Source organism: Tursiops truncatus, chromosome 15 (assembly GCF_011762595.2).
Source record: "Tursiops truncatus isolate mTurTru1 chromosome 15, mTurTru1.mat.Y, whole genome shotgun sequence".
Classification (NCBI taxonomy): domain Eukaryota; kingdom Metazoa; phylum Chordata; class Mammalia; order Artiodactyla; family Delphinidae; genus Tursiops; species Tursiops truncatus.
Window position 1 is genome coordinate 35,579,537 of NC_047048.1, and position 21,131 is coordinate 35,600,667.

The window sequence follows — 21,131 nt, forward strand, 5'->3', positions numbered from 1 at the left end:
ACTAGGGAATGTGTGTGGGAATGGACCCAAGGATGTTAGAATAAGGAGGATGGGATTTTTGCAACTGGTGACGTTATTTCTCTGGGTGCACTTCCCAGCAAGCCTGTATCTAATGTGTTATCTTGTGCAGCTGAATGTGGCTCTGCCAGTTTTCTTAGTTGGTTGGCTAAGCATGGAACTCAATGGTGGCCTATGTTTAAGGAGATTAAGATTCAAGAATGTTCCTGGCATCATGTAGAGAAAGGAATCCAAAGACTCTGTGAGACAGAAACGCTGGAACAGGTCTATCATACACGAAAAGCACACCCACCACCCCACTGAGAGGGCCCCAGGGACATTCCCTTCAACAAGGCATTGAGAAACATTGGTGAGGGAAGCACCAGCAGCCTTGGATAGCTCTGTGGTCGCTGTTCTCTGCAGGCCACATATGATGGTGGGAGATGCTGCATTGAGATGAGGTCCCTGGTTTGAGTAGGGATGATGGGACCTCAGGTGCTTGGGAAAGCAGAAGTAAGGCCAGAGCTGGAGGAACAGAAGAGTCCCATCCATGGTTTTTAAAAATAAAAGAGAACTATGTGTATATATGACAAAGCCTCAGCGGCCACCTCCTCTTTGGGCATGTGGTAAAGGAGGCTTCTGATTTTACTCCACCATGTCCTGCAGTTTGGGAGATTTTTACCTTGAGGATGAAGGCATGGATTAAAAAGAGAGAAAACTTTATTATGGGCAAAATCTGAAAACGTGCACATCTTTATCAGAAAAGTAAAGCTTGTCCAACTTCGCTATAGGGTGGCATCTAGCTAAACCCCAGGGCCACTTAATTTCCCACTAGGGTAAATAGACAGCTAGCTTCATTTCATTTTTCCTCTGGCAGAAAGTTTAAAATACTACCTCCCATACCCCGGGTGGGACTCGAACCCACAATCCCTGGCTTAGGAGGCCAATGCCTTATCCATTAGGCCACCGGGGCTCATGAGAAACGTTTTACAACAGTCCTAAACCAGTCTTTCTGTCACCTCCCCGTGGTTCCTGCACATTACGCACAGCCTCCCGGCTCCAGCTCGGCGGGTCCTTGGTCCCCTTGACGTCCGTATTCGGCGGGTGCATCCTCTTAGAGCCCGCCGGTTCCCGAGCATCCTGGGGCTCGGGAGAGGTCGCGCACGCGCGGATGGAGCTGAGGTACGATCCTCGCTTAGGATGTAGGAAGTCTGCGGATCAAGTCCCGGAGGAGCCCTTTCCCCATCTTTTTAGGAGAATCCGAGTCCTGGGATAATTAACATCAAGAAGGCGTTCGAGGGGGCAGGAGCGCGCCCGCGGCGGTGCGGACGGCCGGGCCATGGCCGAGAAGTTCGACCACCTGGAGGAGCACCTGGAGAAGTTCGTGGAGAACATCCGGCAGCTCGGCATCATCGTCAGAGACTTCCAGCCCAGCAGCCAGGCCGGGCTCAACCAGAAGCTGAATTTTATTGTTACTGGCTTACAGGATATCGATAAGTGCAGACAGCAACTTCATGATATTACTGTCCCTTTAGAAGTTTTTGAATACATAGATCAAGGTCGAAATCCCCAACTCTATAACAAAGAGTGCCTGGAGAGGGCTCTGGCTAAAAATGAACAAGTTAAAGGCAAGATTGACACAATGAAGAAATTTAAAAGCCTGTTGATTCAAGAACTTTCTAAAGTATTTCCTGAGGACATGGCTAAGTACCGGAGCATCCAGGGGGAAGACCATCCTCCTTCCTAACTCCCTCCTCCGTCTGTCTGAAGATCCTCCTAGCCCTGCACGAGTGGCCGTGACCTGCAGGCAGCCTTGACTGAGCGGCACCAACGCTGTTTCCTGGGCCCATCCTCCCGCCACCTTGTCCTCGTCGTTGGCCTCTGGGGACGGCAGGGCCTGGAGGGCGTACGGGGCTGTGCCACCAGCTGCCCCTTCTCCCTGACGTGCTCTGTTTGGTCCTCTAGCTCTCAGGGGACTGGTGATCACACAACTTTGAGTGCGATGTGTATGATTCTCCATGGCCAAATAGTCTTGGAAATATTAAATATGATAGGTAAAGTAAAAGTTTAAAAAAATTATACCTAATAGTTTTCTTTTAATATACTTTCTGTTCTTTTTTTTCTTTCTTTTATGGTGTCAAAGAAAGCTAAACAAAAAAACAAAAGGAAAACTTGGTTTAATATAAGTACTTTAAATTCGTTTTGTATTTTATATTTTTAAGTATAGTGCATAAAGAATGTGTTCAATGGAACTGTGTTTCCATAGATTTCAGTTAGTCTAATATAATAAGTCTTTAAGTACTTAAAAAAAAAAAAAGAAGGTGTTCGTTATGCAAAATGTGGGAGCAGAAGGGAGAGAGGCAACAGCCAGGAGCTTGGGAAAAGTGTCGGTCCCTATCTTCATCCTCCTCCCTACATTGCCCCTTAGACCAAAAGTGTTTTCTGGTTCCAAGTCTGTGCAGTTTTTAGCAGAGCCCAATGGCCTTAGGTCTTTGTCCTAAGGATGCTCCGTAATGGCTCTGTATCTGCCCAGCCAGCTCAGTTGGTAGAGCGTGAAACTAGTATCAGAGGACCCAGCGTTTACTTTCCCACCAGAAGATGGGTATTCTTTGCCATCTCTAAAGTATTTGTCTTACTGTGGCTACCAGAGGCGGGGTGGAGGGAGGCGTGGGGGGAATTAGATGAAGGTAGTCAAAAGGTACAAACTTCCAGTTATAAGTAAGTACTAGAGGTGTAGTATTCAACGTGATAAAGAGAATTAACATTGCTGTACGTTATAAGAAGAGTTAATCCTAAGAGTTAAGACAGAAAATCCTATGAGTTCTCATCACAGGTTGATGAATGGTCACTAAACCTGTGATAAGCATTTCATGATGTATGTAAGTCAAATCATTATGCTGTACACCTTAAACTTATACAGTGCTGTATGTCAATTATATCTCAATAAAAGTAGGGAAAATAATAAAAATGTTTATCTTAATGAAGTTTCTCTTTTTATTTATAAGCCCTTAGTAAACCACTGAGACATCACAAAAACGATAAAGGAGATGGTGACACTCCTCATGACTCCAAGGTCACCTGCGCCCACTGTAGGGGTACACGCTCAGCTGCCATTCCCCCAGCGTTTTCCCTGGTGGGAGGAGGTCCCATCACTTTGGTCATTCCGCTTAGCCAGAATCCCTTGGTAAGAACTCGGTTCCGCAGGTAGAGTCGTTTTTTCCAGGTAAAATGATGACTCAATCCTGGGCATATTCTTTACATTTAAATTTTTAAAAAAACATTCACACTAATCATTTAAGGGTATACTCTCACTGCAAGAAATCGAAATAATCTATTAATTTCTTTTCACATTTTTTATTGTGGTAAAATATACGCTTAAGGTTAAATTTGCCATTTTAACCATTTTTAACTGTACAATTTACTGGCATCAGTTACATTTACAATATTGTGCAAGCATCATTACTATCTATTTCCAAAACTTCTTCATCACAATAATCTATTATATTTTTAAATGCCCCTGTCCACTGACCCCTTGGGGATGACCTACCCGTGCAAAAATTCAACCCCTCATCTGTCACAGTTCTCGTCGTCTGAGCTATATTCATGCAGCCAGTCCCGTGTGGGCTCCCGGCACTCACGGCCGGTGGACTTCAGAGTCAGCATTCCGTCTGGATCTGAGCACTATAGGTCCTCACAGCGCCCTCGGGGCCTCCCAGGCGTCCCGAGCTACGCAGCTGCAGGTGCAGGGCTACTTCCGAGGGGTGGACATAGCCCGAGGATCCTAGGCCCGCGTAGGGAGCAGTCTGGAGAGAGGGAAAAGTGTTTGTTTGTTTGTTGTTTTTTACCCGGAGTAGAAAAAGCAATCTCCGCAACGACCACGAAGGGACTCGAACCCTCAATCTTCTGATCCGGAATCAGACGCCTTATCCATTAGGCCACGCGGCCTTGCCGCTATCTCGGTTGCAGCTTTTCTCATAAAGCTTTCTCAGGCGCCTGTTCAATATGCCCTAATACGCATGCTCACACTGGCAAGGAGCCCCGCCCCTCGGGCTCGGTGTGAGCGGGGCTCCAAGCTGTACGACTGAGCGCTACTGAGCACAGCCCAAGTGAGGGTTCGAGCCTGGGTGAGGCTGCCCAAGCCCCTCCTGTCCCGAGAGGCTCCTGATCTCTTCTCCCACGTGCCCCCGGCCCGCAGTGGGTCAGGAGTTGCCCTCTGCTCCCCCAGCCCCTTTGCTTCCCCTATCACAGCTCTGCTAAACCTGCCATGCTCTGTTCCAGTCTTATGGCCCCAGAATGGACTCTGACTGCTGTATAGGCAGAGGCCCTGTCCGTGGCCCCAGCGTGGTGTGCAGGTGGGGTGCGCGTGCTGGGAGGATGGTGTGGACCCCGCGCTGCCCTTTCCCAGGACATCCAGCTCAGCCTAGCCCATGTTGGGTTTCTTAGAGCCGGAGGCTGCCCTGGCGCCTCCCCTGCTCCCCCTCCTCACCCGGTGGGCCCAGCCTCTGAAGTGCCAGGCACTCTGCATACATTATCTCACTTAGTGTCACAGCTCCCTGCGTGCAGGCGCTATTCACGTGTACAGCGATCATCATGTTTATTCCATGGCGGCTGAGCCTCCCGTGCTATCGCGCTGCTTTTAGATGAGGAAACCGAGGAGCGGATGGGGTCAGGGATGGCGTTGGTGTGTGGCCACCCACAGTCAGCATCCCCTTGGTAGCCGCGGGCTCAGTCAGGCCTGCAGGCAGAGCGAGCACCTCAACGAGCTGCGGATCTCCAGACAGGCCTTGCGGTGCTCATCACAGTCGGGACCCAGCACGTCTAGCTTGCACACCTGCTAATTGACCTGTGCCGACCACACCCAGCCTGTGCCCAGGACTGCCAGGTCCCCCAGCGCCCAGCCTGGCATCCAGTGTATTGTAAGGCCTAAAGTTTCAAGTGTTGCCTTCACATCTTTGGGTCTCACAGGCCCCGTTGGTTTCCCCTGCTCTTGTCAGCTGTACCCCCCGACCCAGCAGGGAAGGCCCCCCCCATCCCGCTAGTTCCCCCACCAGCCAGATCAGCCACACTCCACCCCAGTTCCCTGCCAGCCTGTGAAATTATTCAAACTAGTACCCCACTCCGTTACTACAAAGTCTGCATCTACAACCCCTGCTGGTTCCCTGTGCTCCCCAGGGAAACACTGAGTGGCCGGAATGGCCTGAGGTGTCCTCCTCCCCCAGCTGTGAGTATATGTGGTTAATAACTGCTGTCCGTCTCACTGTCCAGGGCCGGGTGTTGTGTGTTCAACCGTCTCATACTATTGAGGGCGGGGTATCCCTCCCTCTGCAATGGGGTGAATAGGAGGTGACCAGAACACCAGGGCTGAGAAGAAGGATGAATCCAGCTCCTCTCCCCAGGAGACCCCCCACCCCCAACTCACCTCAGTCATCAGCTCCAGGAGGTCTTCCCTGGGGTCAGCTCTGAGGACCTCCACCAGCATCTGGATAAAGTCCCAGCCCTTCTCATCCCGAAAGGCTACACAGCCCAGGCCAGGGGACCAGGGCCAGAGTGTCAGACTCAGGCCCCTGCCAGCTGCCTTCCAATCCCCAGAGGCCTATTGTTGGTGGAAGTGGGGGCAAGCACACAGGACCCCAGCAGTCAGGCAAGAGAATGGGGCAGGGAGCAGGAACTTCTCGCTTCCGGATCAAGTTGTTGCTCAATGTTTGTGCAGTGAATATACAATGGATTCAATATCGAAGAAACATTTACTGTGAACCTACTACGTGCCAGGCACTGGCCAGGGCCCTGAGGCAGACAGAACTGTCCTGCCCTCATGGAACTTACAGCCTAGAGGAAAGGATGTAGGTACAGTGCTTAGCAGAGCCAACCTTCAACATGTGCTCACCATCGTTACTATTATCATAAATAATATACATGGAAGGAAGACGGCTTAACTGCGACGAGGCTGGTACCCCTGCACCCCAACAGCCAAGCGCCAGATGCCCCTAAAGCCACTTCAGATCTCTGGCCAGGAGGCTAGGCCCTGTGTAATGGGCTTTGTGGAGACCCATCCCCTTACCTTCAGTGGCTGTGTAGACCATCAAGATGTCTGCTTGGTTAGGGCTCCCTGGAGTGGGGCCCCCGGAGAAGCTGCCTGCAAGAGGGACCAATGCCTTTTACCCAGCGTCCTGGGACTCCACCAGCCCCAAGGGTCTCCTCCAGTCTTGCTCAAGGGCACACAGGGCAGTAGAAAGAGTGCAGAGCAGGAAAGCCAGATCAAGTTTCAAATCTCAGCCCTGCTGCTTCTTACCAGCTGTGTGACCTCGGAAAAGCTATTTCACCTTCACTTGTTTCAGGCTCAAGTAGGGGAAGAAACTCTCCATTTTCAAAGGCCTTTGCCATTTAAGGTTTTCCTTCCCATCTTCTTGGCAAAGAGAGGAAGGAGGTGGCAGCAGGATCCCAGCTCAGAGCCCTGGAAGTGCCCTCCAGACAGCTCCCCCCATCAGCCCCGCCCAAGCCCAGGCTCCCTGAGGTAGGTAGACCCACCTTGCACATCAGCATAGATGTGGAGGACATCGGCCGGGGAGGGGGTGGCTGGTGGTGCCTGCAGCCAGCGCCACAACCAGGGGAGAGTGTGCGTCCCACACCAGTGTGCGTCCCTGTGCCCTGGGGAAGGAGGGAACAGTCACGTCCTTTCACTCAGGAGACACCTGGGGGTGCTTCCAGGGCTCTAGCCCCCAGAGCTCCTGGGCAGGCTGCCAGGCTGGAAACATTCAGAGCACCGAATGACAGGTGCTGAGGGTGAAGTGCTCAAGTTCATGGACATGACTCATAGGAGAGGCTGGGAGAGGGGGTGGGGAAAGGGCAGGGCTCACTCAGGCTTCTTGGAGGAGGTGGACAGCAAGTCCTGGGAGGCTGAGGGCTGGGTGAGGAGAGCCAGGGCTGCAGGAGGCTGGCTGGAGGGAAGGACCCGGCCAAGCCTCCAGGGCGGGCTCCAGGCCCTGCTCACCCCATGGCAAGCCTGAAGCAGGAAGATCTTGGGGCAGCCCCACAGGGCCCTACAGCAGCTCAGCTCCTGCACCAGCGCCTCTGGCTGCACCTCTTACCTATCAGCACCCAGTAGCTGCCTCTGAGGCCCCCCGTGGGCCATCAGGGCCACAAGGGCACAGCTCACAGGGTCCCTGCAGGCATCCAGCCACTCCCAGAAATGGACCATCTCCTCCTGGAAAGTCTGGGGGTGGGGATGAGATCAGGCCTGGGCCACAGTCACGGCCTCCCTAGCATCTGGTGGCCCTCTCTCTGGGTGGTTTCTCTAACCCCCTGCCACACTACCTCCCACCTCCTTCCAGCCTCAGGCCCGGGGAGCAAGTCCTTTTACTTTCTTTCTTTTTTTAAAAATTAAAAAAAAAATTTTCTGGCGGTGCTATGTGGCATGTGGGATCATAGTTCCCCGACCAGGTATCAAACCTGTGCCACCTGTATTAGCAGGCAGATTCTTAACCACTGGACCACCAGGGAAGTCCCACAAGTTCTTTTTCTAACCCTCTGGTTGCATGGCCTCATTGGAAGTGACGTGGGTCCAGCCTCCTGCAGCTGGTTCTCTGGCCCCCCTGGAGAAGCTGCACCAAAAAGTTAAGAGCTGTGAGGGGAGGGCAGTGAGCTGACAGGTGTCTGGGAAGGAACCTGAGACCCTCCCAGGAAAAGCCTGAGGGTCCAGCCAGGGCCTTGAGCAGGGGAGAGGAGAAATGGCCAGTGTGGGGGGCTTCAGGGTCCCTGGAGACTGTGCTTCCAGAGTCAGGGAAGTGGGTTCTGCATGCGTGCAGCAGGGAGGATGGAGGCTAAACTTGGGGGTGCACTTCCTGCCCACGATTGGTAAGAGGCTAAGGAGAGAGTGCCCAGGGTCCTGGTGGGGGGTGCCTTCCTCAGAGCACCACCAGAAGTTCTGGGCTTCCCCTCACCTGGGCTGTAGGGTCTGTCTTCAGGGTGGTCTCGAAGCCCAGGGCCTGGCACAGGTCCCTAGTGCCTCCACATCGGGCTGGGCCCCAGGCCGGTCCTGGGTCACGGCCAGGAGGAGGGCGGCCCTGGCCCCAGACAGGTCACACTGAGCGCTGGGGCTGGGTTTTGGCTACAGACAGGATTAAGGTGGATTCAAAGTGGTCTGAGGACCTCCCAGCTCCTCGCCTTCCTGCCTCAGGTCTCCCGAGCCTCTCTCCCAGTCGAAACTGTTGCCACAGAAAAGCAAACATGTATTAAAAAATAAAATAAACCAAGATAAATGTCAAAAAAAAGAAACTGCTGCCACATGGTTGGACCCCAGCCATGTCCCACTAATCTCGAGCCCCCAGAGCTGCACGTCCCCTAGGCACAGTGCCCCCCCTCAAGGAGCTCCCAAAGACTGGGCAGTAGGTAGCCCCTGAGGACTCTTCAGCTGTCCAGCAGAAGACCTGGTGGGGGTTAGGGCCGGAGGACTCCTCAGGCAGCCGCTCTGTGCGGGTGCAGTTATGGGGGAGCAGGACCCTGGCTCCAGGGAACAGCTTGGCCAGGCTCCTGGCTACCACTGTCTCTTTGGTAAGGACTAGTTTGGCGCAGGTGGCGGTGTGTTAGAGACCCTAACCAGACACTAACCCTGCCAGACACTAACCCTGCCAGAATGGAGGGAGGAGGAGACAGACAAAAGAAAGGGAGGGCCCAAGGGGGGTCTTAGCTCAGGCTGAATCACAGGATTCCCAGGACATGGATGGCCTCAGGTAGACACTGGCTGCACCATTAGCCATGCTGTTCCCCGGGGTCCAGGGATCAGCGTGCACAGAGATGGGGCGCTCCCAGAGCGGGTCAGGGCCTGTCTGGGAAGGCTCGCAGGGTGGGCACCGCCTGGGGAGGCCGGGGAGAACTGTGGAGCAGAGCTGGGGCCCATTCTCACCTCCAGTGACCACCCAACTGCCCACTGAGACCTTTGGGCCTCGGGACCAGACCTGAATCATCCCCAACCCTGGACCCCAGGGACCCACAGTCTGACGAGACAGTCACTGCCAGGTAAGTGTGAACAGGGGTGGATGGGAATACAAGTGTCAACCCAGGGATTGTAAGGGGCATGGTTGACGCCTGGAAGGGTCTGTGTGAGGCTAGGTCGAGAGGGAGGGATGCCAAGCAGAGGGAGCAGCCTGGGCAAAGGCACGGAGCTGAGAAGATACTGCAACGTGTGGGGGACCCTGAGTGGGTTGTGAGGACGGGCGTGGGTGGGGGTGGGAGGCGAGGCTTTGAAGCTGACACCCATTGCAGGCAACACGGCCTTATGTTGTGGAATGAATGGGTGGAGGTAATGGGTTCAGGACAACACAGCAGAGCCACAGCCCCCCTCCTGGACGCCTCTTCTGGGCCTTCACCTGGTCAGCAGCTGCAGCAGCGACCAGTGAAGACGACGGCCACAGAGCTCGCCCAGGCCAGTGAGGAACGCTCCAGGCTTGGGGGTAGCTGGGTGGGGAAGCAGCACACAGGCCTGGAGGGAGGGTCTCAGCCCTCCTGCCCACCCCCCAGACCCGCTTTGCCCTGCCCCGCAACTGGGGGTCCCTGGCCAGCCCACTCACCCCCGGGGGGAAGTGGAGAGCAGCAGGAAGACTTGGGGCAGCCCCACCAGCCTCACAGCGGCTCAGCTCCTGGACAGCTGCTGGGGCTGCCTCAGCTGCTCACTGGGGGCCACCAAGGCCAGTAGAGCACAGCCCACAGGGCCCCCGTGGGCATCCAGCTGCTCCCGGAACCTAACCAGTTCCCCATGGAAACCCTAGGGCAAGATCGAGTGCTGGGCCTGAGTCCAGGGAGGCCCCAGGTGGGACTGGGGGTGGAGGTGGGAAGAGGCAGGCGAGGGCTCACCTGGACCAAGGCCTCCCACCTCTTGCAGCTCTCAAAGCCCAGCGTCCGGAACACACCCTCCAGGACAGCGAGTGTAGAGGCTGACACCTCAGGACTGCTGAGTGACAGGGTCACCCTTGGACCCTGCCCACTGTACTTACCTTGGGGAGGCAAGGCCAGAGTCGGGCCAGGGTAGGGCTCAGCTGGGAGCCAGCTGGGCTGGGTCAGGTCGTGCCTCCAACTACCTTTCTTCCCAGGCTGTCCCGAGCATCTGCCATCTGCGAGGCCACCTGCAGGGTCCCAGACACCAGGAAAGCCATGGGGCTATGTGGGGGTTTCCTCCAAGCACAGAGTTCACCTCCCGGGCCCAGTGCCAATGCTCTTGGTCCCAACCCTTGGCCTCTCCCTGAGTCCCATCCTATCAGCTCTGTTTATGAGCTGAGCTGGACCCTGTCCCCTGCCCTGGAACCCTGCGTTCTGGGCCCTACGACCCCAGGCCCTGCTCTGTTCCCTGGCTCCAGCGGGCTGCTTCCTGGCTGGCACTAACACGCCCCCACCTGCACCAGGAGCCTGTATCCAATCCTATTCTTAGCTCTTGGCCCACCTGCTACCTGATCTCGTTACACCCCAGTGTCTCCCTTCTGAGCCAGCCACCAGCACCAAAAAAATTTGTGCACTGCTCCCGCCACCCATCACCCCTACTCATTCAGGGCACCCACACGCGTGCACGCACGCACACACACACACACACAAACACAGAGCAATTGCCAGCCTGAGGGCATGGGGAGCAGTGAAGGGCATCATCCCAGAGGTAGAAACCCCGGGCTGGACTCAGCTGTCCAGTGAGACCCCGGCAGCTTCATCTGGGAAATGGGGTCTGTCCAGTGACCTCAGGATGAAGCCCAGGTTAAATGGGGGCGCAGAGAGGCTGGCACACACACACTGCGGGACAAAACATCTTGTCTCAGCCCGCCCTCACTGCCTCTCAGGTGGCCCCTGAAGCCACCACCTGGTGAATCAGAAAGGACTCGGTGGGGTAGAAGGTGCTCTCAGCACGTGCCTACCAGCTCCACAGGGCCCAGCCTGGGGATGGCAGGGGCGGGGGGGTCAGATGCGAAGGGCTGGGTGGGGATGGGGCATGGCCCATTTTGACTCAGCAGCACTCTCTCCCTAAGGGATTTGAGCACAGGGTCCAGCTTAGTGCTCCAGATCCTCTACGGGCAGCATGAGCCACCACCCTGACCAGTCACGGACTCTGAGCCTGGTTCCTCATTTCATCAAAGGGAGAGAGGGAGTGGCCTCGTAAAGGCCCCACTCCCAGTCAGCTCCCTCACTCTCCGGCTGAGTAGGGAGGGGTGCCACCAGCTGTCCCATCCTGAGCTGTCCTCAGACTAGGACAGGCACTAGCTGACAGGAGGAAGGACCCAAGGCTCATGGCAGCCCTTGGGGCCCAGGTGACCTGGAAGCCAAGAATGTGGCTCCACCTGATGACCATCCAGCATCACGTGCCACTGTGACCACCAGGCCAGGAGGCCCAGGGGTACGAATTCCAGGTCCCCCCAACCCCCAGCAGCCACCTAAAGAACAAGAATAGCCTGGAGAAAGTTTTCATGTTTATTCAACCTTTCTGCTGCCCTTTGAGGCCAGCTGGGCCAGCTCCTTGGGAGGGCCTGTGGTCTGTCCCTGTGAATGCCCTTCTGCAGGGAATACAGCGCCTCAGGAGTTAGTGACAAGGTGCTGATGGAGTGCTAGTGTTAAGTACCATAAACCCCGAGACTCCAGGAGACTGGGGAGCAGCGGGGGCAGCGGGCCTCCGCTGGCCCTGTTCTTGGTCTGCACAGTTGGCCTCTGTCCCTGGAGCCAACACCACCCTCCCCAGACTGGTAGAGGGTGACTCTTGGGAACTCAGCTGGGGGCAAGCTGGCTGAGGGCAGAGGCAGGCAGCTTGCATGCTGCTGGGACAGCGCAGAGCGGTCAAGGTCTGGAAATGGGAAGGGGGGGAGGCCAGAAAGCCCCTGTGGCTGCACCCAGGACCCAGGTCCTCATGGGTGTGGGCTGACTGACCCTCCCAGAGCCCAGCAGTACCCTAAGGCTTAGCCTTCACCCCTGTGGGAAGGCACAGGATGGCAGGACAGGAGGCCCAGCTCATAGACCCAGCCGAGAAGGCTGGGAACAGAGAGTGACGGGGCCAAGCAAGGCTTAGGGGGTTCTGGGATGGAGACCCCAGGCCTGCCCGAGTCCTCATACGTCCCTGTGCCCCAGCTTCTCCCCTGTGCTCACGCCACCAGCCTGGAATGTGCCGGGGCTCCAGGAAACCAGGGGGCAAGAAAAACCCCAGAGCAGTTAGGGGCATGGCCACGAGGTCACAAGGGATTCCATGCCTGGTGGGCGTTGGCCAGGTCCCCAGGAGGGCAGGGCTGATGGGTTCTGCACGTGGGGGACCCTGCAGTCCTGCCGGCAGCGGAGATGGTGGACTGGGCCGGGTGGGGACCCTGCCTGGGCTGCCCTTCCGGCCCTCACCCCACAGGCTGGGCCATCTTGGCGTGCAGGCTCTGGTGGGCGATGAGGTGGGCGCGCTGCTTGAAGCTCTTGTCGCACTCGCCGCAGCCGAAGGGCCGCTCGCCCGTGTGCACACGCCGGTGGTCCAGCAGGTAGGAGCGCAGTGAGAAGCTCTTGCCGCAGTCACTGCAGCCGAAAGGCTTCTCGCCCGTGTGGATGCGCTGGTGGTCGGCCAGGTAGGCACTGCGGCTGAAGCTCTTGCCGCACTCAGAGCAGGAGAAGGGCTTCTGGCCCGTGTGCACGCCCTGGTGGCGCACCAGGTCCGAGGAGCTGCGGAAGCTCTTGTCGCACTCCTGGCACTTGTGCGGCTTCTCGCCCGTGTGCGTGCGCTGGTGGCGCGCCAGGTCGGAGCCCCAGCGGAAGCGCTTGCCACACTGGCCGCAGCTGTGCGGCTTCTCGGCCGCCAGGTCCCGGAACTGCCGCCGGCGCGTGGGTGGCCGCCCCCGCCGCGCCCCCGCTGCCCGCCCTCGGGGCACCCCCGGCCGGGCCTCGGCCTCCTCCAGCCTCCAGGACACGGTCACATCGCCAGCAGCCTGGCCCGGGAGCGCCGTCACCACCTCCTCCAGCCGGGATCTCTCGCTGTGGCTCGTGAGTCCCAAACCTGCAAGCGGGGAGGAGGCGGCCTCTTCAGTGCCACGCGGTTCCAGGGACAGAGTTGAGGGGAGGCAGAAACGAGGCTCCCGGCCAGCGCCTGGGGCTCAGGTTCAGACAGCCCTGGGCTCCAGCAAACTCCAGCCTCAGCTTCCTCCTCCATGGAATGGGGACACGAGAAAATGACGACAGAGAAACCGTTCAGAGTAAGCGGCAAGGGGCTTGCTGGGCGTCTCCAACAGAGGCACTTACTAACTACAGGGCTAACCAATCTACACCTCCTTCCCACACTGCGATCCAACGTCCCACCCCAAGCCCTGCCTATTCAAATGCCAAAACTGCATAGACTGAGGTCATCTATAAATGATCCCAACCCTCACCATTTGTTATCAGCAACCAAGGAACCACAGGGCTCAGCTAACATGGTTCCTCTCGCTACACAAGCTCTTGTCCTCTCAGCTCAAGAACAAATGGAAGTGGATCAGGAGGGATCTTAGCCGGTCCCACTGGGTTGCACAGATTAAATGAGATGATCCCCAAACAGTGCTTAGGAAGGCCCTGACCTGGAGAGAAACCCAGCAGCGCGGCCTCTAGTGAGCAGGTGTCTCTCCGCGCCTCTTCACTGGGCAGGCTGAGGGGGCCTCACAACCACGTTTGCACGAAGTCCCAGCTCCGTCCCTTCAGTGTCCTTCAACCTCTCTGAGTCTCAGGTCCCTCGTCTATAAACATGCACACGCTTTCATGCGGTGGGTTGTGAGGATCCCATGAGAAAATGCCTGTACCCGTGCTCAGCACAGTCCTGGCATGTTGCCCATGCCATCACAGGCAGAGAAAAGTGAACACCAGCACAAACAAAACCTCCGGGGGCTCTTAAAGAGACGCAGGGAAAGCCCTCTTTGGAGCCAGCTAAGCCAGGACTTGGGAGGAAGACTGAGGATTCCAGCAGGGTGTGCAGGGGTGGGGCCTGACTGGGCCCACCCATTGCTGCTGGGACTCCAAGGAGGCGAGAGCCTCCAGCTCAAAAGAGCCAAGGACGCCAAGGCCCCTCGCTGTGCCCACTGCTTACCCAGGGCAATGTTCTGGGAGTTCTCCCTTTTTATGTCCCAGAAGAGATCTCTCTGAGCAGGGTCCAGGGACCCCCATTCTTCCCGGGAGAAATAGAAGGGAATGTCTCCAAATGTCACAGGTCCCTGGAATGAGGTGAGAAAACCCAGCTCAGGGCTGCCCTGCTCAGGACTCCCCAGACAGTCATGGGCAGAGACATGAAGGGGGATGGGAAACAGGACAGGTCCAGGCCAGAAAAGGATGGATGGAAGAGGCCTTGGTGAGAAGGCATGACCCATTACAGGGACTCATCAGCATCAGAGGGGACAAAGGAACTGGTAACTCACCCCAGAGTCAAAGCAGGTATCTGTCGTCTCTCTGGTGCTCCCCTCTTTAAGAAGAGCCGGAAGCTGGGCTGCAGGGAAAGAATGGAGCCTCAAAGAGGCCAGCCCAGGCCGGGAGTGAGATCTCGCAACTCTCCTTCACACACACACGTACACACCTTGCCTTCTCAGAACAGAAATACCCTTCTTGCTCCCTTTAGGGCAACGTCCAGGAAAGACCCAGGCCCCTGTCCAGCCACTCTGCCACCTTCAAGTTTACTCACCACCATGGCTGTGCTGCTCCCAGGGTACAGGTGGCCGGCTTTGTGTCCCTGCCTTCCGGGGAGGCCCCTGGGCCTGAGATCCCTGGACTGCAGCCTCAGGTTCCGCCCCCTCTGAGGGCACATCCTGTGCAGGAACCACAACATGCTCATCAGCACCAAGACCAGATGGGGGAGACAGAGTTTAATCCCTGGGAAGGAGACACAGGACACATCCCTCAGGAGGCTGGGTGTGGGGAAGAAGGTCAACACGGGGCCCCAGGAAAGACCAGATGAGAATGTGACACCAGGCAGTGCTATGTGCCCAGGGACACTCCCCAACCAAGCGTGAGGCAAGAACCAGCCCCCAAAGGCCAGAATCAAAGAGCCACTTAGCAAGGGGCAGTGGGGGGAGACCTTCCTGTCAAGGGCAGAACCCCACACCCCCGCCACACATTAGCATCTCCCCAGACGCTTCCAGTGTCAAGGACCCAACACCCCACAAGACAGCAGGGTTCACAGGGACAGCTCTACCTTCTCACACCCCCTTTGGTGCTCTCACTATGCACATCACTGTATCCCCAGGGCCTGGCCTAGAGCAGAACACAAATAAACGTTTGCAGAACCTGTGGAGCTAAAACCTGCCTTCCTGGAGCATGCCCACTTTGGTCCTGCTGCTGCCCTCCAAAGCCACCAAAAGAAACCAGATTCACTTGGACAGTGTCTTTCAGAAAGGCCACACATTATGACAAGCTCCTGTGGACGCTCCCTCTGGCTCTCCATGTCCTCCCCCACCCCCAACCCCCGCCCCACCCCCTGGAGGACTCATCTCTAAAGAGATGGCCACCTCTCCTCAGTCCAGGTGCTATCCAGGTGCCCCTGGATGCGGGAGGGGCCCCTCACCTGTGGCCAAGCTTTCACTGGCTGCTTCTGCAGGTCCTCCACCAAGGCAACAGCTTCCTCGCCACTCCCTGGGCATCGTTCGCATACCCAGCCCTGGACGCCCACGGGCAGCACGCTCAGGAACTGCTCCAGCACCAGCAGCTCCAGGATCTGCTCCTTGGTGCGCAGCTCGGGCCGCAGCCAGCGGCAGCAGAGCTCCCAGAGCTGGCTGAAGGCCTCGTGGGGCCCACCCGCATCCCCGTAGCAGAACTGCCGAAAGCGCTGGCGGCACACCTCTGAATCCCTGCTGTCCTCTTGCTGGGCAGCGTCCTGCTCCCAGGACGAATCTTCTACCTTCACGATCAGAAGCCCTTCTCCCTCCCCAGGGGCCTGGTCCTGAGGCTCTGGGGGGGCTGCCATTCCCCTGGCCTAAGGCTCAGGGCTGGTCAGCCTCAACCTGGGCCTTCAATCTCCCAGAGGGATCCCCAGTGGCAGCTGGGTTGGCATCTGGACAGGCACTCCTGAGGAAAGAGCAGAATAGCAGGAGGGGGGCGGTACATGAGCAATCACCAGCCTTGAGGGACATCCAGGGACTCCAGCTCCCTTTCTTCCTGGCCTTGAAGGCTATTTTAGGCTCTCCTATAAAGCCTTGCTCACATGACTCTCTCCTACCAATACAGATCCGCGGCTCCTTATCCTCAGCTCCAAAATCCAAAACTCCCAGGTTTTCACCACCTGGTCTACTGACATGAGATGAGCATATTTATAACCTCAATTTATCTCACTTAATGTAAATGTTCATAGGTTCTATGGGAGAAATATTAATGTATTTGTTCAGTTTGTAAAAATCTATCAAGTTGTACTTCTGATGTATATTTCTGTATATTATTCTTCAATTAAAAAAAATTCTTTTTAACTGGGAATTCCTGGAGGTCCAGTGGTTAGGACTCTGCGCTTTCACTGCTAGGGACCCCGGGTTCGATCCCTGGGTGGGGAACTAAGATCTCGCAAGCCGTGCAGTGCGGCCAAAAAAAATGTTTTTTTTAAACTAATGTTTTGATTACTGAGTGTTGTACCAGATTGCGCTAGCGGCGTTATTTAATATACAATATATGTATTTTTCTCAAATTTTGTATTTTTCTCAAATTTTGGCCCCTAGTGTATCAGCAAAGGGCCCACAGACACCATCCTGAGCCATTTATCCAGATACACATGAACGTGGGACAGTTATACCTTACTGCTTCTCTTCACAACAGTCCTGAAAGGTCTGTATTTTGGAATATATATATATATATGTGTGTATATATATACATATATATATATATATATTTTTTTTTTTTGGTACACGGGCCTGTCACTGTTGTGGCCTCTCCCGTTGCGGAGCACAGGCTCCGGACGCGCAGGCTCAGCGGCCATGGCTCACGGGCCCAGCCGCTCCGCGCCGTGTGGGATCTTCCCGGACTGGGGCACGAACCCGTGTCTCCTGCATCGGCAGGCGGACTCTCAACCACTGCGCCACCAGGGAAGCCCTGGAATATTTTTAATTGCTTTTTGTTTCAACAAAAAAAGTGATACAAACCATTGTAATAAAAGGGGGGGGGGTGTTAATACAGAAATACATAAAAGAGAAACTCTTCCTTCCACACTGCAGCTGCACCCCCATTAACAGTCTGACATATGACCTTCCAAATCTTGCCCTGTTCATTTACTGGAAATATATCCATAGAAACCGGGAGAAAAGTGCTTTGTGCGTGTTTTTACATAAATCAGGTCTTACCGCAATACTATTTTGTCATTTGCTTTTCTACCCAACAATGCTGCCTCAGCCGCTCTAGGAGATTCCGTGGTATGGATATACTCGTTTCTTAATGAATACCCACCCGAGTGAGGCATTCAGGTTGTTTCCAATTCTTTACTACTACACACTAAGCACTTTATTTAGTTTATTCTGAAAGGTACGCTCTCCATGCTTATCCTCCAGTGACCGAGGAGAAGGCTCCGCTCGGACAGAGCCAGGGACTCACCAGGGTCGCTCAGTAGGACTCGGCAGTCGGGAACGCGGACCCGGCCAGAGCCCCGCGCTCGGTCCCAGCAGCCTTGCCTGAGCGGAGATGAGAGGCGGAGAGGCGGGCAGCGGGTGCGGCGCCCCAGGCTTTTCCCCTGCACCTCCCTGAGGTGCGCGCCCCCTTCGGCCTCTGCCTCGGGGCGCCGGCCCCGGCCTCCCGAAGCCCTGCGCCCGACCTCGTAGCCAGGCGGGCCGCGTCGCCTGTCCCGCCCCCCAGGAGTCACACCGCCCACAGTCGCCCAGGCGTTCCCAGTTTCCGCCTCCAGGTTTCGGCGCCGGAAATTCGCGCGGGGCTCGCCGGGAAACAACACGGCGCATGCGCCGAGACAAGCACTCCAACTACTCTCCCCAGGAGGGCGTTCGCCTACTGAACGGGCCTTCTCCCTGACGGATGACCAATGAACGGTGAGAATTTCCAGGGATGGCCAATCAGAAGGCAGTGACGTCATGTGGTCAACACCCATGCCCCCAGGCTGAGGTCTGCCCCTAGATTCGCGCTTTCTCCCTCTCGCCTTGTCTTTCAGTTTTCTGTGTTCCTCTGACCCGTGAAGGGTGAAAAGGAAAAGCCAAGGCTGGCCTGCTGGGCAGAGATGTCTCTGGGCCCAGCTACGAGTGGATCGCCTGTTCCGCCGCAAGGGATGCTCGGGCGTGGACTCTTCCTTCCGTCCCCTGCTCTTTCCGCTACACAGTGGGTCGAGAGCTGAGGGGGCCGTGGTCCAGGAGCCGGAACTCAGCCTTAGGAGACTCGTTTATAGCTTTTAGGGTCCCGCACCCACCCAAATAGTCTTTAGCCGCTTCTAGCAGGGCGCGGAGCTTGCTGGGAAATGCAGTCCAGTGAGGGGCCGGGAACCTCCTGCGCCGATCCTCTGTTCCCGAGGGTCGGCTAGGGTCTCTCAGCAGGATGCGGCCGTCGGGGACGCTGACCCCGACCAGCAGATTTGACTGAAGGACAGCGGGGCTCTCCAGGCTGGGGAGAATCTAAAGCAGGCGGGCCGCGTCGGGGAAGCTCTATGCATTTGGACCTGCTCCCACCCTCTTCTTACTCCCCTTGGAGATATGAGGCTCCAGATCTTTTTCTGAAATAGAAAATCCTTTCTTGTGGTGGTTGTTGTTTGATTATGCAAGTATTGCATCCTTAGTGTAGGAAAGAAAATAAAGTACGGAAAATTTTAAAGGCATCCATATCCACAAAGCTAACTTCCTCACTCAGCTCACATGGCACTCCCTCAAAGTGGTTTTTCCCTAACCCTATGTAAACAGCACCCGGCCCCCGCTGCCATGCCTCTGCCCTGCCTTATTTTTCTTCCTAACTTTTATCACTACCTGACATATTTGTATATTTGCCCCCCACTACTCGACTATAATTTTCATGATATCAGACTGTTTTCACTGCCCTACTTCCAGAACTTAAATACTGTGCCTGGCACAATATTTGTTGAAAAACTGATGGTTAAAATAACTGAAAGTTAAAAATATCCCTAATAAGGCCATTCAGAAATAAGCACTATTAATATTTCAGTCTTAAGTTCTACATCTATGATTATTTCTAAGGTAAATCTGGAATAATTCTATTTAATGAATTTTTGTTGGCTCAAGTCTATCAAAGAGGACTTCCCTGGTGGTGCAGTGGTTAAGAATCCGCCTGCCAATGCAGGGGACACGGGTTCGAGCCCTGGCCCGGGAAGATCCCACATGCTGTGAAGCAACTAAGCCGTTGCCCCACAACTACTGAGCCTGCGCTCTAGAGCCCGCAAGCCACAACTACTGACCCCGCGGGCCACAACTACTGAAGCCCGCGCACCTACAGCCCATGCTCCGCAACGAGAAGCCACCTCAGTGAGAAGCCTCGGCACCGCAATGAAGAGCAGCCTTTGCTCGACACAGCTAGAGGAAGCCCGCGCACAGCAACGAAGATCCAACGCAGCCAAAAATAAATAAATAAAAAAAAATTCATCTCAGATAACAGTAATGCCTTGTGGAGACAAAATATTAAAAAAAAAAAAGTCTATCAAAATCCATCTGTTGTGCAAGGTGCATAGTATTCCAAAACATGGAAGTTCCATATTCCATTTAAAGTCCCCTACTCTTGGATATTTAGATTGTTTCAATTTTTCCATTTGTAGATGTTTACTACGTACACCTTCCTGCATTTGCTTGAACTACTTGCTGGAAGGGATGAGCCCAGGCTGTTCTAAGAAGACCGCTGAAGTGGATGCTACTGGGCTCCCTCTCCTCCCCTTACTGGCCCCAGTGGAAAACTACACAAGGAAGAAGGAACTTGAAAGTCCCTTTTTCCAGTGTGCCCTTACATTGTTCTTCACCCTGTACTGACAAAGATTAACAACAAGTTGGCTTGCAAAGGAGAAACGTCCGTGGGATCTGGCTCCATTACCACAAAGCAGGACAAAAGGGTGTATTGGGGGTTTGAGGGACAATAAATTAATAACTAGCACACCTACCATATATTCTATTGGGCATTGCTGATGGATGATAATTTGTTTATAGTTATATTGAAATTGACCACCTTATTGTACTTTCCTTCTGATAGTTTTAGTTTATTTTTCTATGATGTAAAAAGGGAAAATTGTCTTTCCAGAAAATTTATATTCATTTCCAAAATTTATACTCATTATTTTCTTAGTCTTATAGCATTGTCTAGAACTCCCTAAATATCTTGGGACTTCCCTGGTGGCATAGTGGATAGGACTCCGTGCTCCCAATGCAGGGGCCCCAGGATCGATCCCTGGTCAGGGAACTAGATCCCACATGCATGCTGCAACTGGGAGTTCACATGCCACAACTAAGGAGCCAGTGAGCCACAACTGAGAAGCCCTGCAGCCGCAACTAAGGAAACCATGTGCTGCAACTAAGGAGCCAGTGAGCCACAACTAAGACCCGGTGCAACCAAGTAAATAAATAAACAAACAAATAAAAACCCTGGACCTGAGCCCCAGCTTCCAGCTCTCTGGTTCAATGACTTTGGACAAGTTATTGGACTTCTTGGCCTGTTTCCTCCTCTATAAAACTGAGATGAAACCCACTGCTCAGACTTGTAGAGCGTTGAGGAAACGTATATATGGTGCTTGGTCCCATGCCTGACAGGGCAGCTGCCACTGGCAGCTATTATTACCATTCTCAGTCTGCTGTCCCGTTCAAGACATTTCATCCTTTATTGGCTGGGAGCTAACCGGGGCTGCGACTGCCCTGCTAGCCCTGTGATCTGCAGAGACAGGTGGGGTCCCAACAGCCTCCCTGATGCAGACGTCCTCAAGGTCATTTGGTGTCAGACTGAATGTAATTGTGAGAGCTGAGCTGCAAACCTAGGACAATAAGCAAGCTGAGCCCACCCCTCCCCAGCGGGGGAAAAAAAAACGTAGAGAATGGGAAGCTTCAGAGCTAAAAAACCAGAAGGCCAGGAGTAAAACAGCCAGGCAGGGGCGGTTAGGGCAAATTATAAAGGACATGTGCAAAGAGACCAAGGAGGTGAGAAATAGGAGAGGAAGCTGGCAGCAGCCTCAGAAAGGACCAGGAGGGGCAGGGTCCCTGGTAAGTGAGAAATCCTCACTGGATTACAGCTGGGTCCTC

General features: G+C 55.0%; 1 protein-coding gene, 2 non-coding genes and 1 pseudogene across 3 annotated transcripts; 1 reads left to right on the forward strand and 3 right to left on the reverse strand.

The window, feature by feature from the left end:
• Positions 1–897: 897 nt before the first annotated feature.
• On the reverse strand, positions 898–970 carry TRNAR-CCU (transfer RNA arginine (anticodon CCU)). The gene has a single exon. It is a non-coding gene; the product is annotated as a tRNA-Arg (tRNA).
• A 273-nt stretch (positions 971–1,243) lies between these two features.
• LOC101326802 (mediator of RNA polymerase II transcription subunit 10 pseudogene) lies at positions 1,244–2,943 on the forward strand (annotated as a pseudogene).
• A 926-nt stretch (positions 2,944–3,869) lies between these two features.
• Positions 3,870–3,942, reverse strand: TRNAR-CCG (transfer RNA arginine (anticodon CCG)). Its single transcript has one exon. It is a non-coding gene; the product is annotated as a tRNA-Arg (tRNA).
• A 7,481-nt stretch (positions 3,943–11,423) lies between these two features.
• On the reverse strand, positions 11,424–18,727 carry ZNF213 (zinc finger protein 213). The gene is made up of 6 exons (XM_019922468.3): positions 17,506–18,727; positions 15,503–16,002; positions 14,624–14,747; positions 14,364–14,431; positions 14,039–14,162; positions 11,424–12,982 (listed from the first exon to the last, which is right to left on the reverse strand). The coding sequence occupies exons 2-6, from the start codon at positions 15,899–15,901 to the stop codon at positions 12,339–12,341; spliced, it is 1,359 nt and encodes a 452-aa protein (XP_019778027.1). The 5' UTR covers positions 15,902–16,002; positions 17,506–18,727; the 3' UTR covers positions 11,424–12,338.
• Between the last annotated feature and the right edge of the window lie 2,404 nt (positions 18,728–21,131).